This window comes from Eriocheir sinensis, chromosome 29 (assembly GCF_024679095.1).
Source record: "Eriocheir sinensis breed Jianghai 21 chromosome 29, ASM2467909v1, whole genome shotgun sequence".
Classification (NCBI taxonomy): Eukaryota; Metazoa; Arthropoda; class Malacostraca; order Decapoda; family Varunidae; genus Eriocheir; species Eriocheir sinensis.
Window position 1 is genome coordinate 7949389 of NC_066537.1, and position 20368 is coordinate 7969756.

General features: G+C 41.2%; 1 protein-coding gene across 1 annotated transcript; it reads right to left on the bottom strand.

Moving 5' to 3' along the window:
- Nucleotides 1-7125: 7125 nt before the first annotated feature.
- Nucleotides 7126-20135, bottom strand: LOC127004950 (glutamic acid-rich protein-like). Its single transcript, XM_050873252.1, has 14 exons — nucleotides 19866-20135; nucleotides 17648-17713; nucleotides 16689-17002; nucleotides 15679-15844; nucleotides 15280-15360; nucleotides 14536-14637; nucleotides 13543-13704; nucleotides 12992-13084; nucleotides 12772-12853; nucleotides 12286-12408; nucleotides 11635-11774; nucleotides 10421-10786; nucleotides 10040-10254; nucleotides 7126-9441 (listed from the first exon to the last, which is right to left on the bottom strand). The coding sequence occupies exons 2-14, from the start codon at nucleotides 17663-17665 to the stop codon at nucleotides 9390-9392; spliced, it is 1914 nt and encodes a 637-aa protein (XP_050729209.1). The 5' UTR covers nucleotides 17666-17713; nucleotides 19866-20135; the 3' UTR covers nucleotides 7126-9389.
- Nucleotides 20136-20368: the final 233 nt, after the last annotated feature.

A 20368-nucleotide genomic window follows, 5' to 3' on the forward strand; every position in this document is an offset into this window, starting at 1 on the left:
AGGAGGACCAGGTGGAGCATAAGAAGGAAGATGAAGACGAGGATATGCATGAGAGGAGGAGGAGGAGGAGGAGGGGGAGGAGGAGGAATCAATTGAGACCCATCAACAATAAGTAACCTGACGCCATCTTGCAGGAAGTCGCTGTTGTTGTTGTTGTTGTTGTTGTTGTTGTTGTTTCCCAGGATTGGATTTCTTTTTTTATTTTAATCTCAACTTTCACTAGACACCCCCACCCCCCCCCTTTCTTCCCCTCCCCCCTTCACACCTGCATTCTCCCCTCTCTCTCTCTCTCTCTCTCTCTCTCTCTCTCTCTCTCTCTCTCTCTCTCTCTCTCTCTCTCTCTCTTCCTTCTCCTCCATCACCACTAAAGAAAAAAGGAAAACAACAACAATAATAATGATAATAATAGCAGTAAGAAAAAAGAAGAGAAACAAGAAGAAGAAGAAGAAAAGAAAAAGAAGAACAAGAACAAGAACAAGAAGATCAAGAACAAGAACAACGACAATCATTTAAAAATACGCAATTTCAAAAAGGTGGAAAAAAAAACAAAGAAAAAAACGAGGAGGAAGAGGAGGAGGAGGAGGAGGAAGAAGAGATGTGTGGGATAGAGAGGTGAGGGGGGAGGAGGGGAGAGAAGGAAGAGGAAGAGGAAAAGGAAGTGGAGGGGGGAGAAGGAGGAGGAGGAGGAGGAGGAGGAGGAGGGGATGATGAGGGAGGAAAGAGAGAGAAAAGTAGAAGTGGAGAGAAAAACAAAGGTAGAAAGAAGAAGGTAAAAACAGAAGGAAAGGAGGAGGAGGAAGAGGAGGAGAATAGATAGGTAAATAGGTAGGTAAAGTAAGGTAAGGTAAGGTAAGGTTAGGTTGGATAGGGTAAGGTTAGGCGGTAAGGTAATGTAAGGTAAGGTAAAGTTAGGTAAGATAAGGTAAGGTACGGTTAGGTAAGATAAGATAAGGTTAGGTAAGGTAAGGTAAGGTAAGGTGAGGTAAGGTAAGGAAAGGTAAGGTAAGGTTAGGTAAGGTAAAGTAAGGTAAAGCAGGGTAACGTAAGGTAAGGTAAGGTTACGTTTTGTAGGTAGGTTTGGTTAGGGAAGGTAAGGTTAGATAAGTGATGTTAGGTTAGGTAAAGTAAGGTAAGGTAAGGCTAGGTTAGGTTTGGTTAGGGAAGGTAAGGTTAGATAAGTGATGTTAGGTTAGGTAAAGTAAGGTAAGGTAAGGCTAGGTTAGGTTACGTCAGGTTAGGTAAGGAAAGTTAGGTTGGTTAGATAATGTAAGGTAAGGTAAGGTTAGGATACGTTAGGTTAGGTGAGGGATGTTAGGTAAGGTAAGGAAAGGAGAGGAAAGGTAAGGTTAGGTTAGATTAGGTAAGGTAAGGTAAGGCTAGGATACGTTAGGTTAGGTGAGGGATGTTAGGTAAGGTAATGTTGTTGTTGTTGTTGTTGTTGTTGTTGTTGTTGTTGTTGTTGTTGTTGTTTAAGTGAAGATGTATAAGAAAAATATAACAAAGGGGTAGTCTCTCTCTCTCTCTCTCTCTCTCTCTCTCTCTCTCTCTCTCTCTCTCCTCTTCTTTCTCCCTATAGATTCTTGATACGACACTGTTGAGAGAGAGAGAGAGAGAGAGAGACTTCTTTATTACATTAGACTTGTTGTTATACCCCGCACGTATGAATGCCTCTCTCTCTCTCTCTCTCTCTCTCTCTCTCTCTCTCTCTCTCTCTCTTTCCACACGGTATAAAAGAGATCAGTATCTTTTTCCCCTCTTTCTCCTCTCAATCCCCTCGCTTTTATTCTCTCTCTCTCTCTCTCTCTCTCTCTCTCTCTCTCTCTCTCTCTCTCTCTCTCTCTCTCTCTCTCTCTCTCTAATGTGTGTGTGTGTGTGTGTGTGTGTGTTTGAGAGAGAGAGAGAGAGAGAGAGAGAGAGAATTAAGAGGAAGAAAAAAAAAAAAAAGGCATCAGGTGGCATAAGACAGAACCAATTACCCAAACACTCTCTCTCTCTCTCTCTCTCTCTCGCTCTCTCTCTCTCTCTCTCTCTCTCTCTCAAAAAAAAAAGACAAACCTACATATATTTTTTTAATCTAATCCCAACACACACACACACACACACACACACACACACACACACACACACACACACACACACACATATTAACATTCACAAGGTCAAACACACACCGATTTTTTTTTGAATGTATTACCCGCCTTGACCTCCCCCCCCCCCCCTCTCTCTCTCTCTCTCTCTCTCTCGCTCTCTCTCTCCGGCAATGGCAGCGATCGGTATCAAGAGGAGAAATAGGGATAAAACTGAGAGGGCATTGTGGACGCTGGCAGAGAGAGAGAGAGAGAGAGAGAGAGAGAGGGAGGGGGGGGCGGGAGAAGACTTGAATAGTGGAAGAAAGAAGAGTTAAGAAGGAGATTTAGAAGAAGAAGAAGAAGAAGAAGAAGAAGAGAACAAGAAGAACAATGAGAAAATTTTGATAGCCTAAGAAAAAGAAAAAGAAAGAATTAAGAACAAGAATCAAAAGAAAAACAAAAATAAGGACAAGAAAAAGAAGAAACCTAAGAAAAGAAAAAAAGAAAGAAGAACAAGAATAAGAAAAAAAAGGGAAAGGAAAGAAGAAGAAAAGGAACATGAATAAGAAGAAAATGTATATTACACTTGAGAGAAAAAAACACAATGAAGTGAAAACCAAAACAAAATAAAAAAAATAAAAAAATAGCCTACTACAACAAGAACAACAATAACAATTTCTACTACTACTACTACAAGTCTACAACTACTATTTCTATGATGTAAATACTGAAAACCGAGCAAAAGAATATAGTTTTTAAAGGTTGACAAAGAAGACTTCAGTTGACAACGTCAGCAAATTCTTTCATCTCCTCCTCCTCCTCTTCCTTCTCCTCCTCCTCCTCTTCCTTTATATAACAGACAGACAATAGGTACTTCAATTATCAATATACAGGCTCATGTTGTATATACGCTGAGAGAGAGAGAGAGAGAGAGAGAGAGAGAGAGAGAGAGAGAGAGAGAGAGAGGAAGAAAGAAAGAGAAGCGTAGTATGTGGTAATAATAAAGATGATGACAATAATAATAATAATAATAATAATAATAATAATAATAATAATAATAATAATAATAATAACAATAATAATAATAGGCTAAGTTATGCATACCTATAATCATTAATGTGGAGGAATGAAGGAGACAAAAAGAGGAGGAGGAGGAGGAGGGAGGGAATAAAGTGCCGGAGGAAGAATAGAGGAGAGAGAGAGAGAGAGAGAGAGAGTTGCTCCAAGCCATAACCGATACAAGAGTGCGATTTCCCCTCTCTCTCTCTCTCTCTCTCTCTCTCTCTCTCTCTCTCTCGGGAAGTAAAAAAAATCTTCACCTCACAATTCTTACACACACACACACACACACACACACACATTTATGCAATAGGAAATGACCCAATACCCGATATCTCTCTCTCTCTCTCTCTCTCTCTCTCTCTCTCTCTCTCTCTCTCTCTCTCTCTCTGATAACGCTAATGTCTGAGAGAAAGAGAGAGAGAGAGAAAAAAAGAGAAAAGGTGATGGCAGTGATTGAGTGAGGAAAAGTGTTAGGATTCTCTCTCTCTCTCTCTCTCTCTCTCTCTCTCTCTCTCTCTCTCTCTCTCTCTCTCTCTTGGAAGACAGGAGAGATAAGGCAGGGCTCTAGAAGGGGATGCTTTCCTTAGCGTCTCTCTCTCTCTCTCTCTCTCTCTCTCTCTCTCTCTCTCTCTCTCTCTCTCTCTCTCTTACAAGTTATTACGAAATTTCCTGAAACACAAAATATTATAGGAGAGAGAGAGAGAGAGAGAGAGAGAGAGAGAGAGAGAGGGGGGGGGGGATGAAAAGAAAGGAAGAATGAAAGACAGCTAAAGAAAGGAAGAAAGTAAGTTAGAGAAAATAAAAAAATAAATAAGACAGACAGATAAAGAAAGAAATAGAAAGAAGAAAAAAAACGAGAAGTAAATAGATAGAGAAAAGAAGAAAGAGGAAGAAGAAGAAGAAGAAGAAGAAGAAGAAGAAGAAGAAGAAGAGGAAAAAAAAAAGGAGAGATTTGCATGAGATAATTTTCCCTCAAAGTTTCAGGACGCACCCTCGCACCCTCTCCTCCATTTATCTCCATCCCGCGCCTTCCTCCCCTCCTCCTCTTATCTTCCCTTCACTCCTGGACACATTAAGGTCACACTGTACTCCTGGAACGGTAATTACACTCGTAGTTATCGCAGGAAGGTCAAAATCGTGCACTAATTTGACCGCCATCTCCACGTGGTCACTTCTGTAAACAAACTGAAATGGCGGGAAAATTTGGCGGGAAATATTAATGTTTTTTCCCGCTTCATATTGTTTTTCTTTGCTTTATGATGATATTTTAATTGCCGTATTGTTTTAACCCTTTTCTTCCCTATATTAACAGTAGATATATTGATAATTATACCATTGCAGCCCTTCTTCTTCGTTGTATGCCTGCAACAATTAAAACTATCAATCAATCCATGCTTTTTCACCATCATAACAATATCTATTTAAGTAATTTTGGTGCCATTTCGTATCTTATTCATCCCATAACAATCATTAATATCTCACACTAATTAATTCAAGGCTTTCATAGGAGTTTTGGGCATTTCCAGTAGTAGTTTTATGACCCTGGTGGTAGTTTTGTCCTTCTTTTGTACCATGAACCTAAAGAAACACATATTTGACAAGGCTTTCGTAGGAGTTTTGGGCATTTCCAGTAGTTTTATGACCCTGGTGGTAGTTTTGCCCTTCTGTGCCATGAACCTAAAGAAACACATATTTGACAAGGCTTTCGTAGTAGTTGTGGGCATTTCCAGTAGTAGTTATATGACCCTGGTGGTAGTTTGACCCTTCTGTGCCATGAACCTAAAGAAACATATTTGACAAGGCTTTCGTAGGAGTTTTGGGCATTTCCAGTAGTAGTTTTATGACCCTGGTGGTAGTTTTGTCCTTCTTTTGTACCATGAACCTAAAGAAACACATATTTGACAAGGCTTTCGTATAGAATTTTTTTGGGGCATTTCCAGTAGTAGTTTCATGACCCTGGTGGTAGTTTTGTCCTTTTTTTGTACCATGAACCTAAAGAAACACATATTTGACAAGGCTTTCGTAGGAGTTTTGGGCATTTCCATGTAGTAGTTTTATGACCCAGGTGGTAGTTTTGCCCTTCTTTACCATGAACCTAAAGAAACACATATTTGACAAGGCTTTCGTATAGTACGTAGTTTTGGGCATTTCCAGTAGTAATTTTATGACCCTGGTGGTAGTTTGACCCTTCCTTTGTACCATGAACCTAAAGAAACACATATTTGACAAGGCTTTCGTAGGAGTTTTGGGCATTTCCAGTAGTAGTTTTATGACCCTGGTGGTAGTTTTCCCCTTCTTCCGTACCGTGAACCTTAAGAAACACTCATTACAACCCAATTGACCCCCTCTTTGACCTTTAGAAATACTGATGTGAGAAGCGAAATCTCAGGTTTCTTATAATACCGACCTTCCAATAAGCCTCATAAAATTTGAATTATTGCATAAATTCAACTTCACTCCTGCAGCATAGAATCGCATTATAGAGTCCATTTATTTGAGTCATATTCAACAAAATCTGTAGCCTATTATAAGAAAAATGGGAAATATACGGCTATACTAAAATAAATATAACAAAATCTATAGGTAGGTACTGTTACAAAGGAAATACAATAAAAATAGGCTGTACTGTACGTTAAGAGATGGATAAAGCAAAATCCATACTATAATGAAATACAACAAAATAGACAAATATACAACCAAAAAACAAGGGAAACGCAACCAAGTTATCCTACAATTAACCCAATCCACCTAACTCACCCCCATGGCTTCATCTCGTTAAGGTCAGGCTGGGTCCGACCTTCCTCTCGCTACGTGCAAATATTGAAGACCTTTTTTTCCTTTGCTCTCTCAGCCAATTATCTCGGGCTCATTTTTGCCCGGCCCAAGTTCGCCTCCCAGCCATAAATTCTTGGTATTTAACGAAGGAAAGGAAGTCTGATGGAGTGCCAGAGGAGGAGATAAAAAAGAGGAGATAGTGCCAGATGGAATAAGATAGAAGAAGAGATGAGAAGAATAAAGAAGATGGTGTCAAAAGGAAGATGATGTAAGGAGAAAGAAGATGGTCAAAAGGAGGAAGAAGATAAGGAAGATATAAAGATGAGAAGAAAAAGATAGAAAAAAAGAACATAATAGTGAAGAGGTCAAATGGAAGAAAAGAGATAAGGAGAAAGATGATGATTAAAAGGAAATGATTAAGAAGAAAAATGCCAAAAGGAGGAAGATAAAAGATAAAGAAGATATGAAGGAGATAAGTGCCAAGAGGAAGAAGAGATGGATATAAGGGAGAAATAAAGTACCAAAGGAGGAGATAAGAGATAAAGAAGAGATTGGGTGCCAAGAGGAAGGAGATAAGAGATAAAGGAGAAATAGTGCCAAAGGAAGAGATAACAGAAGAGATAAAGAAGAGATAGCAGACCAAGAGGAGGAGAAAGAAAAAGACAAATGTAAAGAATTATTGTGATAGACTTAACATATTGCTTTAATCTGAATCCACAATCTTTTTTTTTCCCCCTGTAAATTTGTTTAGGCAGAATATGTTAAGCTGTTGGTCCATGTCTGTTCAGGCTTCTCAAAATACATAGATAGTAATAGAGAAAGAAAAGAAGAATAAAACCATAATTGATAAGCCTAATACACACAACCTAAATTATATACAAAGGTGATAAAGAAAAAAATAAAATGGTCTGATAAAAACTTTCTAATATATATACTGAAAGAAAAACTGAAACTGTATGCATAATTATTCTCCACAAACATCAATGGAGCTGGAAAGAAATAATACTATAAGTTAAAATGCCTTCCGACAAACCTAAGACAGAGAATTGATGAGAGTATTCCTACAGCTCCATAATCATGTATACGTCAACAGGTCTCAAATCACGCGCGTCTAACCCCATAATGGAATATACGATCATCAAACAAAAAAGACGAAAGATGAAGAAGGTCCTAAATATCGTGCTACATACACAAAGGATAAACGTAACAAAACACAACGCTAGTTCACAGCATTTTATTTCAGCATGGCGTAGCAGGCCGACACATACACTGATATAGTTGGCCTGGTTACAGACACCTCACACGCCTACATAAGGTGCACTGAACTCACGGAAATGATGAAAAGTCGTACGCACGGAAAGTAAAGGTCGTCAAACGTCTCGGCAACACTTCTGCTCTAGGCCGAGGCAGCAAAACGCAAGGTAGAACGTCTAGCTACGAGTGTTCCGTGTGGCATGTACGTTGATTGGCTTAACGTGGCGTTACCGGGGAACAAAAGTATGGAGAAACCCTCTTGGCCGAGACTCCGATGTCCACACACACACACACACACACAGTTAGTCACATACACACACACACACACACACACACATCTCATTGTACTACTGGCCATGCTCTCATTACACTCATATCTACAGCTGCCCTACACACACACACATATACACATACACACACACACACACCACCCTATCGACAGCTCTCATAGTCCAGTTACAAATAGATAACCCATGGCGGCCAAGCTTATCCATCAGTGACACAAATAGGAGTCTCCGTTACACTCATGCTCATAAAGGACCTTACAAAATAAACTCATGATGCAGTGGTTTCCTGTGCACTTACATCAATGGTTGCTGCTGGCACACCTCCATCAGTGAAACCTTGGCATTCGGTGACTTTGTACAGTACGGAGGTGCCCTGGGCTCCCTCGGACGACACACGCACGGCAGCCTATTAAGTTGTACAGTGACGAACAAAAGTCGTGTCATTATATAATTTTACTTAGGTTCAATGACAAACCACATATTTTGGCCCATAGAGTCTGTGCGGTCTGAATATCTATGTAAATATCTAGCTCATGGTCTTGGGTTTCCACTTTTCACAACACGACTTTTAATCCTAACTGTACAATCATTCATGTCTTTCAGCTGTGGTAAGGACTTCCGAACAGCATTTGGGTGGACTATGCACGTTAATGGCTGCCTCAGAATCTACCTTCACTCATCTCTCTTGTGCCGTGTGTTAATTTCTAAACGGTTTCTCCCTCCCCAATAATCTCATCAGCAGTTGTACAGCCATCACCTCTGTCTTTCAGCTGCAGTAAGTACATCAGAGTATCATCCCCTTGCCTATTCATCTTATGTCTGCCTTAAAATTCTATAGTCTTTTTTACAGTGTGAACTTGATGGTTTCTTTATTTCTCTTATCAATTTTTCTATTTACTATTTGGTATACTTAAGTTTTATTATTCTCCATTCGATTATAATTCCTCATTTAACCCAGTAGCAGCAACGGGCCAAATTTGTGACTTTACCTTGTACCAGCGACGGGCCAAATTTCTGCCATGATATAAACCCCCCCAAAATAGGCGATGCATTAACTGATCACAAATGCGTTGATATATATTATGGAATGGTTTGCGCGAGTGATGATTTTTTCTCATTTTTCTCGCTTAGAGGGGCCTTTAAGAAAAATTATCCCTGCAGCTACCGGGTTAATTTCTCATATTCTTATTTTCTAATCGATTTTAATTCCTCACATCTCTTATTGATCAGGCTATTAATTATTCTAGCCATTTAGTTTCCCTTTTTTTTCCACTTACTTCCTCTCTTCTCAATGATTCTCCATGTATTATTTAATCAGATTACTTAGGTTCATTTTCCATACAATTTTATTCCCTCAACTTCTCTTATAAAAATCTCAATGTACCTTTTCATCAGACAATTTGGATATCATTGTTCTTATTTGATTTCACTTCCTCAGTCCTCCAATTATCTTCTCTATGTAATATTCAAGTAGTCTATCTTTCCTTGTACTTCTTCTTGCTTCCACACTTCCTATTCTTATATTAATCTTCTGCTCTCTCTCCTCAGCATTGCACATATCCACTTAACCAAACCACTTCCATAATATTTCCCTTCGTCAACCTCTAGTCTCCACACACCGCTTATTCTTCCTCCTCCTCCTCCTGCCCACACTTCGGACACAAGTACTACGGTGAGAAAAGGAGAAACAAAACAAAAATATACATCCACTTACAGGAATATAAAATGCATACAGAAAATATGTACTAAGGTGACTCCATTCCGTCGACACAATGTGGAAATTCGGTTTGGCTTCTCGGGGAAAGGGGAAGGATAGGAAGGGAGGGAGGAAGGAAGGGAAAGGGCAGGTTTGGGACAGCTTAGTAGGATTCACCTGTGACCTTTCCCTCCCTCCCTCCACTCCTTGTTTTCCTTCTCCCAGCCCCATGTCTGATTTATCCGTTTATGCTTCCTCTTGCTCTTCTTCTTCCTCGCCGCCTTCTCCTTCGTCCCCACTGAATTGAAAGAGAAAATGGAAGTTAAAGAAAGGGAAAATATCGGTAATTGAAGGTAATATTTTCAAGCCATTTATACAAACACAAAATTCAAGGTTCTATATGTATTTTTAACTTAACTTTTTACTTTATATGCAAAAGTGTAATTCTGCATCATATATATTTTTCAACTTAAAGAAAGGGAAAATATCAGTTATGGAAGGTAATATTTTCAAACCATTAATACAAAACACAAAATTCAGTTATATATGCATTTTTATCTTAACTTTTTACTTTATATACAAAAAACGAATTTCTAGTTTATATATATATATATATATATTTTTTTTACTTAACTTTTTACTTTAGGTGCAAAATCGAAACTGAAGTTTACATATGCATTTTCAACTTCCTACTTTTTACTCTAAGTGCAAATACGAAATTCAAGTTCACGATATATTTTTAACTTAACTTTTTACTTTATATGCAAAAACATATTTCTGGATCATAAATATTTTTCAACTTCTCTTTTTACTTTAGGTGCAAATATGAAATTCATGTTTAAGATTCATTTTTAACTTAACTTTCTACCTTTTTACTTCAACCCAAAATTCCTTACCTGTTCAACTCCCCCTCAAAGTCCTCTCCTTCCTCTTCCAGTCCCTCCACCATTTCCCCCTCGCCCACCTCCTCCTCCTCTCCCTCTCCCTCTCCGTCGTACTCTCCCTCCATCTCCTCATCGTACTCCTCCTCCTGTTCCCCTCCCTCTCCCTCCCCCACTTCTTCCCCTTCTTGTTGCTCGGTTCCTTCCTTCATCTCTGCATCTTCTTCCTCCTGCAATAATAATATTAATGATAAGAAAACAGAGATGAACAAAAACAAGAATAACAGCAAAAATACTCAATAGACATCCCTTACTTCTTTATATTATCACTGACTTCACCTATTCACACACAAAATAAGTATAAGTATAAAGTATAAGTGATTTAAGTCTTCTTACCTCATTTGCCTTGTTCTGACTCCTCTCTCCTCCCTCTTCCTCTTGCTCTTCCTCCTCTTCTTCTCCTTCCCCTACCTCCTCCTCCTCCCCTTCACCACCCTCCTCACCAGCTGCCTCTTCTTCAAACTCCTGGTGCTCCTCCTCTTCCCCTTCCCCCTCCTCCTCCTCCTCCTCTCCTTCCCCTTCTCCATCTTCCTCTGCAACATCCACCGTCTCCATGTTGGATATATCTTCTTCCTCTTCTTCAGCATCATCTTTTGTCTTCTCTGTCTTCCCCTTGTCTGCTTCTTTCCCCTCTTCCTCTTCTGCGGCCTTGGCTGCCTTCTCTTCCTCCTCCTTTTTCTTTCTCTCCAGCTCCTTGGCCTCCTGTACAGAAATAAGAGGTTGGTTTATGCATGTACGAGTGTATCATATATTATCATTATCTTCTTTTTCACTTTTTTGTCCTCCCTTTTTTTTTACATCAAAGGAGTCAGTAAAAAAAAAAAAAAATAAAAAAAAAAAAATAAAATAAAAAAAAAAAAAAGCCCACTACTCACTGCTCCTAAAGAGAGTTAGAGGAGTGGCCGAAAGATTTCTCCTCTTTTCTTTCCACCCTTTTTTTACTCTATTTCCCTTTCTTTCCTTCTTTATTCAGCTCTTTATGCTTCACTATCATCATCTGTCTTATGTATATTCATTTTGTTATCCCTCTTCTTCTGTCTGTCTTCCCCATTGCCACCGCCCTTTTCTTCTCCTTATTCATTTAATTTTTTACTCTATTTCTTTTTCTCCCCTTTCTTAACTATCGTTCACTATCATTATCGGTCTTCTGTATATTAATTTTTCCTCCCCTTCTTCGATCTCTGCCTTCCTTATCACCTTCATTTCCTTCCATTTTCTACTCAATATTCTTTCTTCCCCTTATTCAACCCCGCTACTTAGTTTTTTTTTTTTTTCATTTGATTTTACTTCCTCACATCTCTCTTTGATTTCTATTCCTCCTCCTCCTCCTCCTCCTCCTCTTCCTAATGTAAAGAACCATCTCTATTCTGTTCTTCTGTTAATACTTCCTCCCTTCTCTTAATGATTCCTAGTTCTCCTAATCCTCCTGACATATTAGAACCCCCACTATTCTCCTCTTTAATATTACTTCCTTGCTTCTCAGATTTAAAGTCCTCCTTCTTCTCCTTCTGATGTGCAAGAACGCCACTCTCCTCCCTGCCCCCCCTTACCTCTATGGCGGTGAGGCTGTTGCAGATGTTGTGGTAGTGTTCGAGGGAGCGGAAGTGATAGCGTGCCTGGCGGGGGCTGTCCAGGATGCAGAGGCAGAGGTCACACTGGTACCTGGTCTCCTTGTACAGCATATCCAGGCCTGTGTGTGAGTGTGGGCTGGATTTAGTGACATTAGAAGAGAGGAGGGAGAGAAGAGATGTGATTGTGGTGTATAGAGTGCTGAATGGGATGGAAACTGTGGACAAGGAAGACCTAATAACATGGGATACAAGAAGAGGTTGGAAGAGGGGATTTGATTAGTCTTCCTTATATTGTATTGTGTATAAAAAATAAATAAATAAATAGTTTTGGATTTATAGGAGAAAGAAGACAAAAATAAACAGACACACAAGGGGAGAAGAAAATGAGAAAGAAATAGAAATGATAGGAAAAGCAGGAAGTAGTCACGTATGGAAGTAAAAGTTGAAATAAATGAAAAAAGTAAAGATGTGGAATTACAGGCAACAGAACACACACACACACACACACACAGAGGAGAGAGTGTAGTGAAAGGAAAGAAGACAAGAGTAAAAAGATGTCAGGGAGAAGGAAAAGGAGAAAAGGAGATAGGGAAGGCAGGAAGTGAGAAGGCAAAGAAAGTGAAGGCTTACCGAAAGGTTTGTTTGGGTCATGGGGCGGAAAGTTGGCTGTGGTGAGCTCCTCCAGTCCGTCCTCCTTCTGCTGCTCCATGCCCTCCTTCTTAAACTCGTGAACCGTCCTGTGGAAAGCCGTCTCTGTGGGGGAGCAGAATAGGTGGTAAGTACATATGGAGTTACCCAGTCGGGGAGGGAAGGATCTCATGGAATGGATGGAAACTTGATGCTGGTAACACTGCAATGAGAACACGTACATCGCTCACCTTAACGATCATTACAGCAAACAAGAAAATGATTTAAAGAGGGAATTGATTTCTTTTTTATGGCAATAGAAAGACTGTAACAAGGAATATAGAATTGTACATCCTTTGTGCTATACTGGGGTGACTGTAAACCCTACTATAATAAGTTCCTATCCCTTCCCAGGTACAGCAAGGTAAGTCAAGAGCCCTGCCAGGTGTCATGCTGCACAGGTAATGAGGTAGGATCCCCCACACTCACCTTCCTCCTTTGTCATCACGGCCCGCAGCTCCTTGTCCCTCTCCCTCCTGGCCTGCTGAGCCTCGTCATAGGATATCTGATTCTGTGGACGGAAGAAGAAAGGATCGTCAGTGCCTGTTACTTTGCTTGTCATATTCAGCGTATGAGAAGTTTACACCCAAAATCATTAGTAAGGTTGAAGAGGAAAACGTACAAGGCTGCCGAGGAATCTGCTACATACCTTGAGGTGGCGCATAGACAGTCGGTGCTCCTCCACATTGGCACGGTTGTATACATAGCCACAGCACTGCACCTCCATGTACCGACTCACAAGCTGCGGAATGACAACGGGTCATAAGCTCACGAAAAAATAATAAATGAATAAATAATGAAATAAAATAACCAGCTACAGGAGAACAATATATCACACCATTACAAAAAAACAGATAAATAAATAAAAAAAGAAAACAAATGATAATAGATGACACTGTGAACTATCTCTTAAGGGAAAACAAGGACACTGAATAAAGAAAAAAAAGCAGAAAAGAAAAAAAAAGACTGTGAACTATCTCTTGTATTGCTTCCTGCTTCTCACTTAAAATAACACACGCAACACTGCACTCCTGTCTTCTCTATTTTTTGTATGTACGGTAATTTTTCTTCAAGTCTCAGGGTAAAGCTATACTCATCATCATTACCTACTAGCTGATCACTGAATTATCATTATTACTTTTGTTATTTCTATATATTCCTGAACCGAGCCTTTTGAGAGGAGGGGTGAGTGGTACTAACCGTGTGTTCCGTTGACTGGCAGTGCTCCTTGGGGTTGGGGCTCATGGTACAGTCACACTCATTACACCACCGGGTCTTGCCTCTCAGCCGGCTCTTCCTCCTGTTAGCCAGCTGGGGAGAGAAAGAACTTGTGCAACGAACGTGAACTTGCTCGTTGTATAACTGCAATGAGAACACACATACATCGCTCACCTTAACTGTAATTACGACAAATGGGAAAAATTATCAAAAGGAGACTGAATTTGCTTGCTGGAAATACTGCAGCAAGAAAACACACCTCTCTTTTGGCTACTCTTCACTTTTATCTTTTATAGAAGCGGCGAGTAGCGGGCTTTTTTTTTTTTTTTTTTTTTTTTTTTTTACTATTTTTATTGCCCTTAAGCCATGTCCTTTGATGGAAAAAAAAAAAAAAAAAAAAAAAAAAAAAAAAAAAAATTTGTTCCCTTAACCATAATCACAAATGAGAAAAATGATCACAAGAAGGAGATTGAGTTTTCTTCCTTTTATATAGCAATGAAGTTAGCAATGAATGGAAACCTGCTGCTGGTAACACTGCATCGAGAACACACACATCACCCACCTTAACTATGAGTACAACAAATGAGAAAAATGATCAAAAGGAGATTGAGTTTTCGTCCTTTTTTTAGAGCAATGGAGTTAGCAATGAATGGAAACTTGCTGCTGGTAACACTGTGGTGAGAACACGTACATTCTTAACCTCAACTATAACTACAACAAGGAAATATGATCAAAAGAAGATCGAATTTTCTTCTGTTTTTATATAGAAATTGAGTTAGCCAGCCGTGGAGGGAAAGAGCTTATGCAACGGATGGAAGGAAACGATGCTGGTAACACTGCAACAAGAACACGTACACCGCTCACCTCGACTATCAATACAACAAACAGGAAAATGATTTAAGGAAGGGGACTGATTATTTTTTCCTTTCTTACGGCAAATAAATATGGGTGAATCAGAATGGGGCAGTAACTTACCTTGGACTCGGCAATGAGCAGGTCCATGGAGGCGGCGCAGCGAGAGTGGAATACGTGGGCGATGCGCTCGTGGTTTTTGCTTCCCAAGTGACTAAGATATGCCTGCAAGGAGATAATTAATGGATCAGAAATGGCCGTGAAAAATAATTATATAAAGATTAGGATACAATGTCATAATCATTTTGTATTTAGAGGCTCAAAATATACTCATAACCTCACAGACTAAGCCCCTTCAATCTCATAATGGAAACTAAAGGCCTTAAATGAGAAGAAAAGAGAAGTAAGAACATCTAGAAAAATTTATGGGTACAAAACAAAAGATTAGGATCATACTATATCAAATACTTTAAAATTGAATAGCTACAAAATATGAAGCAAAAGATCCCAGAATATCACATACTTCTTGTAAAAATTATAGGCATGAAAGATAAAGGTTCCAGAATAACTTACACATCATGGAAAATTAATAAACAAAATATGACAGTTAGAATTTTGGAATATAACTGATCTAGAAAAATATACAATGAGTCAGGGTTCCACATTCAAAGAGCTTACAGGTACAGAACATGTTAGCCTGTGTTGGACGTAGAGTAATGGCTAACGATGATGACTTACAAAACCAACAAAAAAACATATTGATAGACAGGTGAAGCTAAGAGAATTGGAAGAGAAAAACCACATAACACACACAGTTAGAGAGATGACAGGGACCAAGACGGACAGCAAGGAGCCCCGAGCACTCACCTTAATATTGGGGAATTTGGTCATGTCGCACATATGGCACTTGAGAGCGGTGCGCGGGAACACTATGTTGGGATCGCGGGACTGTTGGGGGAAACAAGACAAGATGTTGAAACTCTTACAAGGCACATTCACTACTTAGCCTATAATGTATGGAGGCTTGGATTCTCTTATCTAACTGCCTTCCTCTTTCCTAGCTCAACGTATCTATCTATACAATCTTTTTACTGTCTTTTTATGATCAGGATTTTACCGAGGGATTTATTTTTTCAGCTTTATTTTTTAGTGAATCTCGAAAACTTTACTTACTGTATTTACTTTACTGTCTTCTTATTATGAGCACGATTTATTTTCTAAGCTTTATTTTTGACAGTGCGTCTCCTCAACAACGACTTCACTTACTTCATCAGTCTCGGTAGTCTCCTTCTCCTTCTTCTTCTCCTTGGTTTCTTCCTCCTTTTCCTCCTTTGTGTCTTTCTTGGTTGCCTCCTTGTCTTCCTCAGTCTTCTCCTTTGCTTCCTCTGATTCCTCTTTCCCTTCATCTGTCTCCTTTTCCTTCTTCTCTTCACTGCAAAAAGTTGGTCATCCAATATGGAGGGGGAAGGGTGTGAGGCAACGCCAGGCAGGCCGTCCACCTAGCTAGCCTGCCCTGGCACGTTGTATACAGCTGTGCAGACTAACTTTTCTGTCACTTGTCAATGCCCATCTAACAGCCCTTAACTTTGATATATGAGGTGGTATGAAATTTCTTTGCCCCCTGATTCTATCCTTTGGTCTCTGTGATTCTGAGTATTATTATTATTTTTTTTTAATATTGTGTTGCTTCTGTGTACATGTTAATCTGGCTTGGTGAGTTACAAATGTTGTTTTACTGATGGCAGTGAAGAAGTAGACTCCCAGAACTGCTTGTGCCTCCAATGACAGTACACTCACCCCCGAAACATGTGCCCACACTCAAACGCATGCACGACTACACGCACGCACAAACACTCACCCACACACACACACATATCCCAGCACACAAGCACTCACGCACACACACACACAAATGCACAAACAAAAATATATCTCTACACATGCAGTCAAGAATACAGTGAACATACCTCTCTCCCCCGGCACCGTGGGGAGCTGAGCGAGGCAGCCAACAAAAAGTTTATCAGGACTTGCTGGCAACAGGGCAAGGTGTGACCCTGTCTCAATCATGCTCAGGACTTGCTGTGTATGGTAACTTTTTACCTGTGTCATTCTCCCAAGAGTGTTAGGTGTGACCCTAACACAGTACACAGTGTACTGAGGGACCAGAGGAGGCAGGGAAGGGGGGTGACTGCACCTTTTTTACAATGTTTTACTTTGAACACTCTTGGTGGTGGTAGTGGTGGTGGAGGTTTTGGTGAGAGTGAGTGACAGCTTACCTTTGTGTGCCCTCCTCCCCTGCAGTTCCCTCTGCGGAGGCCTTCTCCTTCTCCTCGTTTCCTTCTCTCACTCTCTTTACTCCTGAAGTCTTTCTCTCCAGGTCCTTTTTCTCCTTTTTTTCAGGGTGAGGCATCTCTGATCTGGCCATTTCCATCTCCCTCAACTGTGAGTTTGACATCTTGCGGTAGCAGTGGGGGCTGCGGGGAACCATCCCGGCCCCGCCCCGGCCACGCCCCCGGTACTCGTTGTGGCCTGGGTGGTAGGGTCTCTCGCGGTAGGGGTACTTGTGCATGTGTTGAGAGCGCGCCCCATCCTGTGGAGGAAGACACTCGCCACTCAGATACCCTACAGAGGCAGGGGGAATGAAAAGGCTTGATGCAGGGAGGCAAGCGCTCCCTCGCGACACACACGGGGCGACACTCTCCTCGCAGGAAATCCTCACCCCAGGCACCAACCCTCTCCACATTTCAGGCCGGTAGAACACGTGAAAGGGAAAAGCAATGAGAACACTCTCTCATGGGGGTCAAACAAGAACAGCAGACACACCCGGAGGTGCGCTGCATGTCTTGGCAAGGGGTAACAATAAGGTATGGGCACAGCATTCACCCCAGCGGCTGTCTTGCAGGCTGCCGCATGCATGCCAGAATGGACTTTTCAAAACCAACGAAAAAAACATGTGTTGATGGACAGGAGGAGTTAAGAGAGAGTGGGAAGAGGAAAACCAGAAACAAACAAAAAAAATAGAAAAGATAATAATAATCATATACCAATTAGGAAGGGATGACAGGAAATAAGAAAAGACAGAAATGAGACCCAGGAGTAAATTAAAACCAGATTGGATAGATAAGTTGATAGCAGTAGGAAGATGTAGAAAGTAGTAGTGGTGGTGGTGGTGGTGGTGGTGGGTATCAAGAGGCCTCACTCACTCACTCCCTCCCTCACTGACACTGACACTCACCCAGTCGAGGCGCCTCATCTTCCTGGCCGGCGGACCGTAATCCCAATGGTCACGGCTCGGTGCCTCCTGCAGGGACAACAATTAAATTCAGTCCTGACTTACACTTTCACTGCTTAGTACTTACTCTCCCCTTCACTCCTCCTGCCTGACATTTTATTCCCTTTAATAGATGACTATGTATAATTTTCTTCCATCTCACCCTGATTCCCATTATATATTTGTCAGCATTCTCTATACTCACATCTCGGTAAATCTTAGGAATAGTGGCTCCACCCCCTCCCCCCTCCTACCCCCAACACAAGCCTGGGGACCTGTGGGGAACCGGGCTTTTTGAGGGGGAAAAGCAAAAATCACTGAAAAATGGGTTCCAAAATTTCCCTAGAAAAATCACTAAATTAAGGAAAATTCCCTTGTCTCGAAAGTAAGGAAAGTCCCTGACTTTATAACCTAACAGCTAACAGGAGCCCCCCTCGACCCCCTGCTAACCAAGGGGGGCTGTGCCACCCCTGGACCCCCCACATATATGATACGCCATAAAATCTTTTTTTTTTTTTTTTTTTTTTTGGTGGGGGAGCATATTTAATTTAATATATAATCGAACTTAACGTAACCTAGCCTTTAACGGGGTGGGCTTCGCCCCCCTCGACCCCCACTGCTAACCAGGGGGGGCAACACCCTCACATGTATGATGCGCCGGTAAAACTAGAGAAATGCAACAGTATGTGAGACCTTGGAAAGGTTATTATTCTCGTGGGGGCAATATTGGAGGCGCGTGCTTGTCACAGCTTGATGCGCCCACGAAGCACCAAATAAGCGCACCCCATGTGACTCGCCCGTGTCACTGTTCGAATCTGGTGGACTGAAAGACAATACGTTTAGGAAACTTTACTCAAAGTTTCGAGACTAAAGATTTTTCCCGATTTTAGGGAAATTTTTGAGGCCCATATTTCAGTCAATTTGCCTTCTCACACCCAAAACCCACATTCCCCATAGGTTGCCAGGCTCTCAATATAACGCTCTCTAGGCTGTTGAGTGTTAAGTGTACAGCACATCCCATGTGACATGCCCGTGTCACTGTTCCCATATGGTGGTATTGAAGGGCCTCGGTTTTAGGTTATTTGATGGCGCAATGTGCCTCCTGAGGGATACCAATAAAGAGGATAAATAGTCAGCTAACACTTAACCCGAGAGGTGTAGTAGAATAATACTTTATGGAGACTAAAGAAGAGTTGAGTGTCGATGTACCATCCACCATGGTGGCACACGGAAGGAAGACTGAGAGTGAGACTCTGCTACGTGGCAACCTGGCAGCGACGTCGGCGTCGCCAGAGTGAAGGGGTTAATTCTCTTCTAAACCTTAAGAATATGTGCTTGAATGTCTCCGCCCATTATTTCCCAACAAACAATAGTTGAGTGTTGGGTCGGAAATGGGGGAGTGCCATGCATTGTTCTGCCCTCTCCTTGACCCCTCACAGCCACCAGGCACAGAGGAAACACTGGAGAGGGGGGACACACACACCTAACACTCAGCTTTTTCCTTGTTGCTGTAGAACTCGTAAAGACCGTTTTATGTCCAAAATCGTAATGATCCATGCACGTTCTGGATATTACTGGCTTAGGAACTAGTTTATATGGTGCACTGCAAGGCAGCTATGAGGCTCAGGCTCAGTCTGTCTATAGAAGCGCTCATGAAACAATAACAATTGACTTAGAAAAAATTGTGAGGCCAGCGTGGAAAAATACACCCCTTGTGACATAAACACGTCTGTCCACTTGTCTAAACCCTGTCGTACGTGGTAGAAATGTTGTAATTACCACCATACCGTGCCCTAAATGTGCACCAGCTATTCCTAAGATTATCCCACATCTCTCTTCACCAGCATTGTTCCCTTGCTCCTTGTCACTAACTCTATCAATCATTTCCACTCACTGAACATCCCAATTCTTATCATTTTCTCCTCAAATTAAGTTTCAAACTTTTAAATGATCAAAGCGAAGGGGAATAAACACTAAAACAAGGCAAAAATGGCCATTAATATTATTAAAGTTGTATGTTCTCTCTATTCTCACCAACTATCAATCTTTTCCAGTCATTCAACACCTTAATCCTTATCATTTTCTAGTCTAATCAAGTTTCACAGACCCCTTCCAGATGACCAAAGAGAAGAGGAATGAAATAAACCCACCCAAACAAAGTCAAGGTGATCATTATACTCACGGAGGTCAGCACTGACTTGAGGATATCCAGGGCAATACGCGAGTCCTTTCCGCTGATGTGTCCGAGCTCTGCCGTCAGGGACTTGATGAAATCCGGGCCGCCACGCCTGTCCCCTGCTGGCCGCCTGCTGTAACTCTCGCTGCTGTGGCCCCGCTCCTGCCAAGACTGGTGGGAGTGGTGGTGTTGGTAGTGGTGTGAGCTGCTGCCGCCACCGCCGCCGCCGCCCCCGCCGCCGCCACCACCACCACCACCACCGGAGTATCCATCACGGTACCTGGCATAACAAGACATAGATTCGGAATTGTTTATTTGTTGGTTAGCTCACCTTGTCTGGTCAAATAATTATCAATCCATTTACAGGTATATTCCATGTGATTAAATACAGATTGTGCAGCATACCGGTATTTTAAGACAGTGACATTCAAGACATTTGCAGACTTCATTTTTGTCAATAAACTAGCAGAACTACACTACAACTGAATTTGAAAAGCCTCTCATAGAAG

What these genes read in the sequence shown, in the direction of transcription:
- LOC127004950 (XM_050873252.1), bottom strand. An exon ending in GGGGAGGAGGGCACACAAAG is followed by an intron (nt 15,845 to 16,688) that starts GTAAGCTGTCAC and finishes AACTTTTTGCAG; the next exon opens with TGAAGAGAAGAAGGAAAAGG. An exon ending in TTTGAGGGGGAGTTGAACAG is followed by an intron (nt 9,442 to 10,039) that starts GTAAGGAATTTT and finishes CTTTCAATTCAG; the next exon opens with TGGGGACGAAGGAGAAGGCG.